Here is a 13913-nt window from a genome sequence, read left to right on the forward strand (position 1 = left end):
CAGTTCCAGCTCACCGTCAACGTGGTCGCCGTGGTGGTGGCGTTCACGGGCGCCTGCATCACGCAGGTCAGGACCGTCCTCCTCATCTCTTTGAGCTGGTGCTCTCCTTAACGCCCCTCCCCTCCCCCCGCCCACCAGGACTCCCCCCTGAAGGCGGTGCAGATGCTGTGGGTCAACCTGATCATGGACACCTTCGCCTCGCTGGCGCTCGCCACGGAGCCGCCCACCGAGGCGCTGTTGCTCCGCAGCCCGTACGGACGCAACAAGCCCCTCATCTCGCGCACCATGATGAAGAACATCCTGGGCCACGCCGTCTACCAGCTGACCGTCATCTTCACGCTGCTCTTTGTGGGTCAGTGAACGCACCACCAACAACTCCGACACAAACGTTTACTCTCAAAACTTTTATTTTGGTTTTATGACAGTCTGCTGCCACTTGTTGCTAGGCAGAACGCGAGTCGTTCGAAAACAACCCATCAAGCCGTTTCCATGGCAACTTGGCTTCATCACATGGTTGGCAATCCAACGACATCGCAAAAACACACCAAATAAATCCAAAATTGTACTGCAAGGATTATAAAATAATTATATCATAATTACGATTCGTTTTATACACCATTTTTAACACGTGGTCGTCACAAAATATATAGTTATATAACCAAAACCAGTGAAGTTGGTTATATATCATATACTGTATATCAGGGGTCACCAACCTTTTTCAAACCAAGAGCTATTTCTTGGGTACTGATTAATGCGAAGGGGCTACCAGTTTGATGCACACTTCAATAAATTGCCAGAAATAGCCAATTTGCTCAATTTACCTTTAACTCTATGTTATTATTAATAATGAATGATATTTACACTTAATTGAACGGTTTAAAAGAGGAGAAAACACGAAAAAAAATGAAAATTTGATTTTGAAACATAGTTTATCTTCAATTTCGACTCTTTAAAAATTCAAAATTCAACCGAAAAAAAGAAGAGAAAAACTAGCTAATTCGAATCTTTTTGAAAAAATAAAAAAAATAATTTATAGAACATCATTAGTAATTTTTCCTGATTAAGATTAATTTTAGAATTTTGATGACATGTTTTAAATAGGTTAAAATCCAATCTACACTTTTGGACCAAGCTATATTTCTAACAAAGACCAATCATTATTTCTTCAAAATTTTCCAGAACAAAAATTTTAAAAGAAATTCAAAATACTTTGAAATAAGATTTAAATTTGATTATACAGATTTTCCAGATTTTCCAGAATATTTTTTTTGAATTTTAATCATAATAAGTTTGAAGAAATATTTCACAAATATTCTTCGTCGAAAAAACAGAAGCTAAAATGAAGAATTAAATTAAAATTAATTTATTATTCTTTACAATAAAAAAAATAAATTTACTTGAACATTGATTTAAATTGTCAGGTAAGAAGAGGAAGGAATTTAAAAGGTAAAAAGGTATATGTGTTTAAAAATCCTAAAATCATTTTTAAGGTTGTATTTTTTCTCTAAAATTGTCTTTCTGAAAGTTATAAGAAGCAAAGTAAAAAAATTAATGAATTTATTTAAACAAGTGAAGACCAAGTCTTTAAAATATTTTCTTGGATTTTCAAATTCTATTTGAGTTTTGTCTCTCTTAGAATTAAAAATGTCGAGCAAAGCGAGACCAGCTTGCTAGTAAATAAATACAATTTAAAAAATAGAGGCAGCTCACTGGTAAGTGCTGCTATTTGAGCTATTTTTAGAACAGGCCAGCGGGCTACTCATCTGGTCCTTACGGGCTACCTGGTGCCCGCGGGCACCGCGTTGGTGACCCCTGCTGTATATCATCGCCACGCTGTTGTAACACGTGGCTTGGCATTGTCTTGCTGAAATAAGCAGGGGCGTCCATGATAACGTTGCTTGGATGGCAACATATGTTGCTCAAAACCTGTATGTACCTTTCGGCATTAATGGTGCCTTAACAGATGTGTAAGTTACCCATGCGAAGCCGACGGCGTTTCTGGGTGTTGTTGATAAATGGCTTTCGCTTTGCATAGTAGAGTTGTACCTTGATTTCTCCAGATTCTCTGAACCTTTTGATGATATTACAGACCTTAGATGGTGAAATCCTTAAATTCCTTGCGATGGCTGGTTGAAAAATGTTGTTCTTAAACAATTTGCTCACGCATTTGTTGACAAAGTGGTGACCCTCGCCCCGTCCTTGTTTGTGAATGACTGAGCATTTCATGAAAGCTGATTTTATACCCAATGAAAGTTAGCATGGTAACTTTAGCATGCTAACAAGCTAACGTTAGTATGTTATCAGTTAGCACGTGTAAGGTGTAGGGATGTCAAAATGTAAGTATTTTATATTTATAATATTACAAACCAAAATCATAGCATTTTTATGAACTTTATATTCAATACGTAGTTATAAAATATGTCCTATTTTATGGAATAATCATCAAATCTACTTAGTGGCCTAGTGGTTAGAGTGTCCGCCCTGGTAGGTCGTGAGTTCAAACCCCGGCCGAGTCATACCAAAGACTATACAAATGGGACCCATTACCTCCCTGCTTGGCACTCAGCATCAAGGGTTGGAATTGGGGGTTAAATCACCAAAATGATTCCCGGGTGTGGCCACCGCTGCTGCTCACTGCTCCCCTCACCTCCCAGGGGGTGATCAAGGGTGATGGGTCAAATGCAGAGAATAATTTCGCCACACCTAGTGTGTGTGTGACTATCATTGGCAGTTTAACTTTGATCTGTCATAGTTATATTACCTCACTGTTTGCTGTTGTGAGCCAGCTCTGTATGAAGTATAAAGTGCGAGGAAGGTGACTATTTGGTGGTTCTGCGTGGGACAGGTGAGTCTCTGTTGGACATGGACAGCGGCAGAGACGCGCCGCTGCACGCCCCGCCCTCCGAGCACTACACCGTGGTCTTCAACACCTTCGTCCTCATGCAGCTCTTCAACGAGCTCAACGCCCGCAAGATCCACGGCGAGAGGAACGTCTTCCAGGGCGTCTTCAAGAACCCCATCTTCTGCTCCATCGTGCTGGGCACCTTCCTGATCCAGGTAGGGTAGGGCAGGGGGGCGGAGCCTGGGGGTGCCAAAGGAGCGACGTGCGCTGGCGTCCTTGCAGGTGCTGATCGTGCAGTTCGGAGGCAAACCTTTCAGCTGCGTGAGTCTGAGCGTGGAACAGTGGCTCTGGTGCGTCCTGCTGGGCTTCGGCAGCCTCCTGTGGGGACAGGTGAGTCGGGCTCCGCCCCCTTCGACGTGCCTCCCGCCGACCTTCGCCCTCTCTCTCTCTCTCTCTCCCTCTCTCAGCTGGTGTCCAGCGTCCCCACCAGCTGGCTGAAGTTCCTGAAGACGGCGGGGCACGGCACCAAGCAGGAGGAGATCCCCGAGGAGGAGCTGGAGGAGATGAAGGACCAGGACGAGATCGACCACGCCGAGATGGAGCTGAGGCGGGGACAGGTGCTGTGGTGCCGCGGCCTCATGCGCATACAGACTCAGGTGCGCCTGTCCGATCCCTCCGTGCCAGTACCAATTTCTACAGTTTTGTGTGTGTTGATAAATATTAGTTGTTTTCCATGAGAAAATTTGTTAATGGTGTGGTTTTTTTGCTGTTGTGCCCCAAAAAGTGTTACTACTGTAAGTATTGTACATATTACACACCAAATATATATATATATATATATGAGTGTAGTCGATGTTTCTGAGGTCTATCCGTTATACAGTGCGGAATCTACGTTAGGTCGGGGAAAAACACAAAGGCTATTTCATCCCTGTTTCGCAGGTTTTCCCCTGCTCTTCAGGGGATTTTAAATAATAAAATAACTGTTTTGCTGGTTTCCCTGCGCTTCAGGGGATTTAAACTAATAAAAAATTCCCCTGAAGAGCAGGGAAACCGACGAAACGGGCTTGTCGGGATGAAATAGCCTCTGTGTTTTTTCCTGACCTAACGTATAGTCCGATCTACCCCGGTAGAGGCTATTTCATCCTGACAAGCCTGTTTCGCAGGTTTCCCTGCTCTTCAGGGGAAATCCATACAAGCCTGTTTCACCGGTTTCCCTGCGCTTCGGGGGATGTAAAATAATAATAAAAAAATCCCCTGAAGAGCAGGGAAACCTGCGAAACAGGCTTGTTGGGATGAAATAGCCTCTGTGTTTTTTCCTGACCTAATGTATGGTCCGCTCTACCCCAGTAGAGGCTATTTCATCCCGACAAGCCTGTTTCACTGGTTTCCCTGCTCTTCAGGGGATTTTTATTATTTAAATCCCCCGAAGAGCAGGGGGAAACCTGCGAAACAGGCTTGTCGGGATGAAATAGCCTCTACCGGGGTAGAGCGGACTATACGTTAGGTCGGGGGGAAAACACAGAGGCTATTTCATCCCGGCAAGCCTGTTTTGATAGTTTCCCCCTGCTCTATAATAATAAAATAACTGTTTGCTGGTTTCCCTGCGCTTCGGGGGATTTAAAATAATAAAAAATTCCCCTGAAGAGCAGGGAAACCCGCGAAACTGGCTTGTCGGGATGAAATAGCCTCTGTGTTTTTTCCTGACCTAACGTATAGTCCGCTCTACCCCGGTAGAGGCTATTTCATCCTGACAAGCCTGTTTCACGGGTTTCCCTGCTCTTCAGGGGACATCTATACAAGCCTGTTTCGCAGGTTTCCCTGCTCTTCAGGGGATTTTAAATAATAAAATTACTGTTTCACCGGTTTCCCTGCGCTTCGGGGGATGTAAAATAATAAAAAAAATCCCCTGAAGAGCAGGGAAACCTGCTAAACAGGCTTGTTGGGATGAAATAGCCTCTGTGTTTTTTCCTGCCCTGACGTAAGGTCCGCTCTACCCTTCATCCCGACAAGCCTTTTTCTCAGGTTTCCCTGCTTTTCAGGGGACATCCCTACAAGCCTGTTTCGCGGGTTTCCCTGCTCTTCAGGGGAGTTTTATTATTTTAAATCCCCCGAAGCGCAGGGAAACCGGCGAAACAGTAATTTTATTGTTTAAAATCCCCTGAAGAGCAGGGGGAAACCTGCAAAACAGGCTTGTCGGGATGAAATAGCCTCTACCGGGTAGAGCGGACTATACGTTAGGTCGGGGGAAAACACAGAGGCTATTTCAATCAATCAATCAATCAATCAATGTTTATTTATACAGCCCTGAATCACAAGTGTCTCAAAGGGCTGCACAAGCCACAACGACATCCTCGGTACAGAGCCCACGTAGCCGGCAAGCCTGTTTCGCAGGTTTCCCCCTGCTCTTCAGGGGATTTTAAATAATAAAATTACTGTTTTGCTGGTGTCCCTGTGCTTCGGGGGATGTAAAATAATAAAAGAAATCCCCTGAAGAGCAGGGAAACCTGCAAAACGGGCTTGTTGGGATGAAATAGCCTCTGTGTTTTTTCCTGACCTAACGTATAGTCCGCTCTACCCCGGTAGAGGCTATTTCATCCCGACAAGCCTGTTTCGCAGGTTTCCCTGCTCTTCAGGGGACATCCATACAAGCCCGTTTCGCAGGTTTCCCTGCTCTTCAGGGGATTTTCATTATTTTAAATCCCCCGAAGCGCAGGGAAACCGGCGAAACAGTAATTTTATTATTTAAAATCCCCCGAAGAGCAGGGAAACCTGCGAAACAGGCTTGTTGGGATGAAATAGCCTCTGTGTTTTTCCTGACCTAACGTATAGTCCGCTCTACCCCGGTATTGAGCACTGTATAACGGATAAACCACAGTAACCTCGACTACATTTATATTTATATACTGCATATATTTATTTATATACAGTCGCGGTCAAAAGTTATCGTAGATCGATCAATCGACCAGCTGTGTTCTTTACAAGTATTTACACTTGTAAAGCACATAATGTCATGGCTGTCTTGAGTTTCCATTAATTTCTACAATTTTTTTTTTGTGATAGAAAACATTCATGAAGTTTGGTTCTTTTATGAATTTATTATGGGTCTACTGAAAATGTGAGCAAATCTGCTGGGTCAAAAGTATACGTACAGCAACATACATCATCAATGTTGGTGATGTAGAAAAGTTACAATCGAATCAAATTAGCTTCATGGCATGGCCTCTGAACTTCATGTGAGTGATTATGATTGACGACACCTGTTGAGCCCTGCTCTTCAGGGGATTTTAAATGATAAAATCCGCTGAAGAGCAGTCAATACCAGTGCTACTTCCTGTTCTATGGTTATCATCACCGTGTTCCTCCTCCTCCATACAACAAGTCAAAAAGCAAAACAGGTTTTGACTTCTGCCCGTGTCCCAGATCCGCGTGGTGAACGCCTTCAGGGACAGCGTGTCCCCGTACGAGAACCTGGAGACCCCCGAGTCCCGCAGCTCCATCCACAACTTCATGACCCACCCTGAGTTCCGCATCGAGGACTCGGAGACTCAGATCCCGCTCATCGACGAGCTGGAGGGCGAGGACGACGCGCCCACCAAGCGCAACTCCATAGCGGTGGCGCCGCCCGTCCACGCCTCGTCGGGCCAGAACAACAGCGCGGCGGAGCACCCCCTGCCGCCGCTCAAAGATGGCCCCCGGGCCGCCGGTCTGATCTCCGCCAACTCTGCGGGCCTGCCGCCGTGTCCGGGGAGCCCCCTGCACAGCCTGGAGACGTCGCTGTAAAGGCCCCGCCCCCTTTCACGACCACTTCCTGCGGCATCCCGGGATGCGATGAAACATTTGAAAGGACACGCCCGGAAGCACTCGCAGCTTCCATCATGGCCGCCTCACGCAGACGCTCCCTGGTTACGTTAATAGGCGATCAATAAGCAATAATCAGGTGTACACTCGGGTCAAACGTAGACGTAGATCGATCAATCGACCAGCTGTGACTTTTTGTTTGTAGATTCGTGCACGTTCATCTTTGAACTTTTGCTTGTAGGTCGTGTTTTCAAAATGACAAGTCAGGAAAAAGATAACCAGAACCTTCCAAGATTATTTTCATTTAGTCATTCATCATTATTGGCATTTATACATATATACATACATACATATATATGTGTATATATATATATATATATATATATATATATATATATATATATATATATATATATATATATATATATATATATATATATATATATATATATATATAATAAATAAATATATATATATATATATATATATATATATATTTTTTTTTTTTATATATATATATATAAATATATACTGTATATATGTATATATATATAGATGTATATAAAAAATATTATATATATACAAACCCCGTTTCCATATGAGTTGGGAAATTGTGTTAGATGTAAATATAAACGGAATACAATGATTTGCAAATCATTTTCAACCCATATTCAGTTGAATATGCTACAAAGACAACATATTTGATGTTCAAACTGATAAACATGTTTTTTTTTGCAAATAATCATTAACTTTAGAATTTGATGCCAGCAACACGTGACAAAGAAGTTGGGAAAGGTGGCAATGAATACTGATAAAGTTGAGGAATGCTCATCAAACACTTATTTGGAACATCCCGCAGGTGAACAGGCTAATTGGGAACAGGTGGGTGCCATGATTGGGTATAAAAGTACATTCCATGAAATGCTCGGTCGTTCACAAACAAGGATGGGGCGAGGGTCACCACTTTGTCAACAAATGCGTGAGCAAATTGTTTAAGAACAACATTTCTCAACCAGCTATTGCAAGGAATTTAGGGATTTCACCATCTACGGTCTGCAATATCACCAAAAGGTTCAGAGAATCTGGAGAAATCACTGCACGTAAGCGATGATATTTTGGACCATCGATCCCTCAGGCGGTACTGCATCAAAAAGCGACATCAGTGTGTAAATGATACCACCACATGTGCTCTGGAACACTTCAGAAAACCACTGTCAGTAACTACAGTTGGTCGCTACATCTGTAAGTGCAAGTTAAAACTCTACTATGCAAAGCGAAAGCCATTTATCAACAACACCCAGAAACGCCGCCGGCTTCGCTGGGCCCGATGGACTGATGCGAAGTGGAAAAGTGTTCTGTGGTCAGACGAGTCCACATTTCAAATTGTTTTTGGAAACTGTGGACGTTGTGTCCTTCGGACCAAAGAGGAAAAGAACCATCCGGATTGTTATAGGCGCAAAGTTCAAAAGCCAGCATCTGTGATGGTATGGGGGTGTATTAGTGCCCAAAACATGGGTAACTTACACATCTGTGAAGGCAACATTAATGCTGAAAGGTACATACAGGTTTTGGAGCAACATATGTTGCCATCCAAGCAACGTTATCATGGACGCCCCTGCTTATTTCAGCAAGACAATGCCAAGCCACGTGTTACAACATCGTGGCTTCGTAGTAAAAGAGTGCGAGTACGAGACTGGCCTGCCTGTAGTCCAGACCTGTCTCCCATTGAAAATGTGTGGCGCATTATGAAGCCTAAAATACCACAACAGAGACCCCCGGACTGTTGAACAACTTAAGCTGTACATCAAGCAAGAATGGGAAAGAATTACACCTGAGAAGCTTCCAAAATGTGTCTGAGTGTTGTTAAAAGGAAAGGCCATGTAACACAGTGGTAAACATGCCCCTGTGACAACTTTTTTGCAATGTGTTGCTGCCATTAAATTCTAAGTTATTGATTATTTGCAAAAAATATTAAATATCTTGTCTTTGCAGTCTATTAATAAATTGAATGTAAGTTGAAAAGGATTTGAAAATCATTGTATTCTGTTTTTATTTACGAATTACACAACGTGCCAACCTCACTGGTTTTGGGTTTTGTATATATATATATATATATATATATATATATATATATATATATATATATATATATATATATATATATATATATATATATATATATATATATATATATATATATATATATATATATTTATAAAATGCCTGTAAATTGGGTTAAAATTACATTTGAATTTTGCTAAATATTTTCCTGTTTTTTTTTATTTTTATTGATTGAATATTTGTTTTTAATTTGTAGTTTTGTCTGCTCTAAAATGATGGATTATTTTTTGTTTAAGTACATTTTTATTACTGTTAAAAGAAATAATAATATTGGGAGGTTACCAAAAGAAGCTTCAACTGGACCTCTGCTGCCCACTAGTGGATTAAATGGGTATTATGTCACAAAACTTTGTCCCAGTTTCTGTGTGCACGGGAATCATTTGGTGTGTTCACCATCCGAGGTTGGTAGAGTACCGTTACTTTAAAATAGTATGACGCAAGCAAAAGTAAAAAGTAGTCATCAAAATAATTAAAGTAAGTATTCCTTGAAAAACTACTCAGGCATTGAGTAACTTCTGATTTAAATAGTAGCTCATTTTTAAAGGTTAGTGGAATACAACTGTAGTTGGTGTGAACATTTCTACTGACACACATGACAGCACATGATATAAATGTTATAAACTAGTTTGAAAGTATTTATTTAATAATTTTTTTTGCTGCCTTGTCTGACGTCATGCCACTTTTCACAGTCAGCACGTTTCTATGCACTTAAATTAGTCCGATTTGTCAAAAAATTCAGTTTCTTCTCTTTTCACAGCGACATGTGAAGTTGTAGTTTCCATGCTCTTATCTCCAATGTGACTGACAGCCACACGCAGTGTGCCTCTCTAACACTAGGGGGCGACTGTGGTCATTTCGGCTTGTATAGCTACGTTAAAACAAAGTAGAAGAAGAAAATGCTACATGCTAATGGCTAGCAACTTTCAAGCTCCGGACCTAACAGATAAGTACAACTTCCCACTGCTATTTGACGTTCTAGTTGACATTTGAATGTGTTTAAATGACACTTGTGGCTATTCAGATCACCAGAGACATACAAAAAAGATCGCTTTTTTCGTCAATTGTTTTAGGTTTCTGCTTACCGGTTGTCTCAAAACAGCCGGGATGTGCTGACGTCACGTCACGTGATTAAATTGTCTTCTTTTCGAGAACATTCTGACACTTATTAATTATGGGCCGAGACGAACCCCCACATATGTTATACCGTCGGAAAGGTCTCGTTCGCGCCTACTGCGGTACTTTTAAGTTGGGAACATTTCTTGTTGCCATGGCGACGCTATTCCGAAAACTAATCGTTAGGGCCAATTGAATAGGTATGCAACCTTCATAATGGCGGATATTGCCAGCAGAACCGCTCCAACCTGCGGGATTACCTCCTCTTGTAGGGCAGTCATACTTTCACGTAACGTCTTATCATTTTCATAAATCGGTTAAAAAACAAAAACATTTTTCGTATTTTTTTTTATAGGAATACATCTTTAAAACACATTTTAGTCTATTAAACCGGAAACAAAAAAAATTGATTCACATCCGAATTGCAAAATTTTCGTTCCGATTCTAAATCGATTTATAATTTTCAAAAATCCATTAAAAAACTATAAATGTTTAAATATTTTTTTTAATAGGAATACAACTTTAAAACAACGTTTTAGTCCATGAAACCGGAAACAAACAAAAAATCGATTCCCATCCGAATTGCAATTCTTCGTTCCGATTCTAAATCGATTTATCATTTTCAAAAATCCATTAAAAAACAAAAAATTCTATACTTTTTTTTTTTTTATAGGAATACATCTTTAAAACACGTTTTAGTTCATGAAACCGAAAACAAACAAAAAATCGATTCCCATCCGAATTGCGATTCCTCGTTCCGATTCTAAACCAATTCATAATTTTCAAAACTCCATTAAAAAAATAATAATAATAATCTTTTTTTTTTTTATATAGCAATACATCTTTAAAACACGTTTCAGTCCATGAAACTGGAAACAAAAAAAATCTACTCACATCTGAATTGCAAATTTTTCGTTCCGATTCTAAATCGATTTATCATTTTCAAAAATCCATTAAAAACAAAACATTTTAAACAATTTTTTGTTATAGGAATACATGTTTAAAACACGTTTTAGTCCATGAAACCAGAAACAACAAAAATCGATTCACATCCGAATTGCAAAGTTTTCGTTCCGATTCTAAATCGATTTATAATTTTCAAAAATTCATTAAAAAACAAAAAATGTTTAGATATTTTTTTTAATAGGAATACAACTTTAAAACAACGTTTTAGTCCATGAAACCAGAAACAAACAAAAAATCGATTCCCATCCGAATTGCAATTCTTCGTTCCGATTCTAAATCAAGTTATCATTTTCAAAAAGCCATTAAAAAACAAAAATTCTATACATTTTTTTTTTTATAGGAATACATCTTTAAAACACGTTTTAGTTCATGAAACCGGAAACAAACAAAAAATCGATTCCCATCCGAATTGCGATTCTTCGTTCCGATTCTAAACCGATTCATTATTTTCAAAACTCCATTAAAAAAAAAAAAAAAAAATCTTTTTTTTTATAGCAATACATCTTTAAAACACGTTTCAGTCCATGAAACTGGAAACAAAAAAAATCTACTCACATCTTAATTGCAAATTTTTCGTTCCGATTCTAAATCGATTTATCATTTTCAAAAATCCATTAAAAAACAAAACATTTTAAACAATTTTTTGTTATAGGAATACATGTTTAAAACACGTTTAAGTCCATGAAACCGGAAACAACAAAAATCGATTCACATCCGAATTGCAAAGTTTTCGTTCCGATTCTAAATCGATTTATAATTTTCAAAAATCCATTAAAAAACAAAAAATGTTTGGATATTTTTTTTAATAGGAATACAACGTTTTAGTCCATGAAACCGGAAACAAACAAAAAATCGATTCCCATCCGAATTGCAATTCTTCGTTCCGATTCTAAATCGATTTATCATTTTCAAAAATCCATTAAAAAACAAAAAATTCTATAAAAATTTTTTTTGTAGGAATACAACTTTAAAACATTTTTTAGTCCATCAAACCGAAAACAAAAAAAATCTACTCACATCTGAATTGCAAATGTTTCGTTCCGATTCTAAATCTATTTATCATTTTCAAAAATCGATTGAAAAACAAAAAATTAAATAATTTTTTTTTTTAATAGGAATACATCTTTAAAACACGTTTTAGTCCATTAAACCGGAAACAAAAAAAAAATCGATTCACATCCGAATTGCGATTCTTCGTTCCGATTCTAAACATTCTGACACTTATTAATTATGGGCCGAGACGAACCGGTCAACGAACCCCCACATATGTTATACCGTCGGAAAGGTCTCGTGTAAACATCTTGACACTTACTAATTATGGGCCGAGACGAACCGGTCGACGAACCCCCACATATGTTATACCGTCGGAAAGGTCTCGTTCGCGCCGACGGCGGTACTTTTAAGTTGGGGACATTTCTTGTTGCCATGGCGACGCTACTCCGAAAACTAATCGTTAGGGCCAATTGAATAGGTACGCAACCTTTATAATGGCGGATATTGCCAGCAGAACCGCTCCAACCTGCGGGATTACCTCCTCTTGTAGCGCGGCCATACTTTCACGTAACGTCTCATTTTGTTCACACACTTGTCTACTTTAACCCTGGCTTAAAAGTTTTAATGTCCAATGTTTTGTTTTGGGATGGATGGCCGTCGGAAGGAAGCGAGAGCCATCAGCCTGCCTCCATTAAAGCGGGTGGCGTACACCAGACCTGGGCAAACTAAGGCCCGGGGGCCACATGCGGCCCGTTAAGCTTTTCAATCTGGCCCGCCGGACATTCCCAAATAATTAGGGACCGAGGACCCTATTGTATTTCTAGCGTTTTTGTTATGGTTAGACTAAGGGGAGGTGACGGCTCAGACACCAGGGGGCAGTATGAACAATGATTTATTATATATATTAACCATATATATATATACATAATAATCAAACAATACAAATAAACAATAGAATGGAGTGTGAACTAGATCCAATTAAAGTGTATGTGGTGTAAGCTATGTGTGTAGTTAGCTGAAGTGTGTGTTACCAAGTGTTGAACGAGAGATGTGGAAGTCCAGGGGAAGACGTTGAGATCCAAGGGGCAGTCCGAGAAACAGGGGAACGACGACAAGGAATGACGAGACACACAGCAACGTCAAAACACGGGAACGGAGGTCTGTACGCCAACAGATGACTATATTCCGGCGCCTGATGGCCGGTTCAGCAGGCTTATGAAGGCAGCTTCCTCATTACCGACAGGTGCGCCGATTGTCGGTGAATGATTGCAGCTGGTGGCTGCTGCAGAGCGGAGACGCGCGCGGCTCGTCCCTGGAAGTGCGCCGCGGCCGTGGGCGTGTCCCAAGGTGAGACCAGCCGAGCACAAGGATGAGGGCGCATTGGAATGCGCCCTGGCCGTGACAGTTTTTTTTATTATACCGCCGCCTCTTTGAGCTGTAATTATACCCCCTTAACATGCTTCAAAACTCACCAAACAGGAGTGGCGAAAATTGCGATCTAATCAAAAAACCAAACCCCAAGACTCAAAATTGCGCTCTAGAGCCCCCTAGGAAGAAAACACAGACAAAACTGCCTGTAACTCCCAGTAGGAATGTCGTAGAGACATGAATCAAAAACCTCTATGTAGGTCTCACTTAGACCTATATTTCATACACCGACAACCCCCAGCAAAAATCAACAGGAAGTTTGCAATTCCCCCTTCAAAACAAAAGTTGTGTAAAAACAGTCACCTTTTTTCAAACATTATCTCCTCTGAGCGCGTTTGTCGTGTCAGCTTCAAATTAGCACAGGAGAGAGATTGAACCCTTCTGATTAAAAGTTGATGAAAGAGTTTTAATTACTGCTCCGGTTTGGATTTTATGAGCCCTCAAAGTCGGTCCCGTCCATCGCTGCTTGCAGCTTTAATTTTTTTTAGATCTTTAAGATGGAAAGTGTAACTGCCATTTAAGGCTGCAGCTAACGATTATTTTTCTATCGATTAATCTATAGATTATTTTTTTCGATTAATCTGTTAATCTATAGATTATTTTTTCGATTCATCTATAGATTATTTTTCCTTTTACCGATTATTTTTATTTT

At 40.2% G+C, this 13913-nt stretch overlaps 1 protein-coding gene across 2 annotated transcripts in view; it reads left to right on the forward strand.

The window, feature by feature from the left end:
- LOC133646994 (plasma membrane calcium-transporting ATPase 1-like) overlaps positions 1-6980 on the forward strand; it is a 52413-nt gene extending 45433 nt beyond the window's left edge. For both annotated transcript variants that reach the window (XM_062043003.1, XM_062043004.1), the window contains 6 exons: positions 1-66; positions 139-352; positions 2846-3057; positions 3125-3232; positions 3310-3498; positions 6263-6980. The exon at positions 1-66 is cut by the window's left edge and continues 126 nt beyond it. In XM_062043003.1, coding sequence (XP_061898987.1) covers positions 1-66; positions 139-352; positions 2846-3057; positions 3125-3232; positions 3310-3498; positions 6263-6622 — 1149 coding nt within the window. In that variant the 3' untranslated portion in view covers positions 6623-6980. The remainder of the gene's footprint in view (positions 67-138; positions 353-2845; positions 3058-3124; positions 3233-3309; positions 3499-6262) is intronic.
- Positions 6981-13913: the final 6933 nt, after the last annotated feature.

This window comes from Entelurus aequoreus, linkage group LG03 (genome assembly GCF_033978785.1).
Source record: "Entelurus aequoreus isolate RoL-2023_Sb linkage group LG03, RoL_Eaeq_v1.1, whole genome shotgun sequence".
Classification (NCBI taxonomy): Eukaryota; Metazoa; Chordata; class Actinopteri; order Syngnathiformes; family Syngnathidae; genus Entelurus; species Entelurus aequoreus.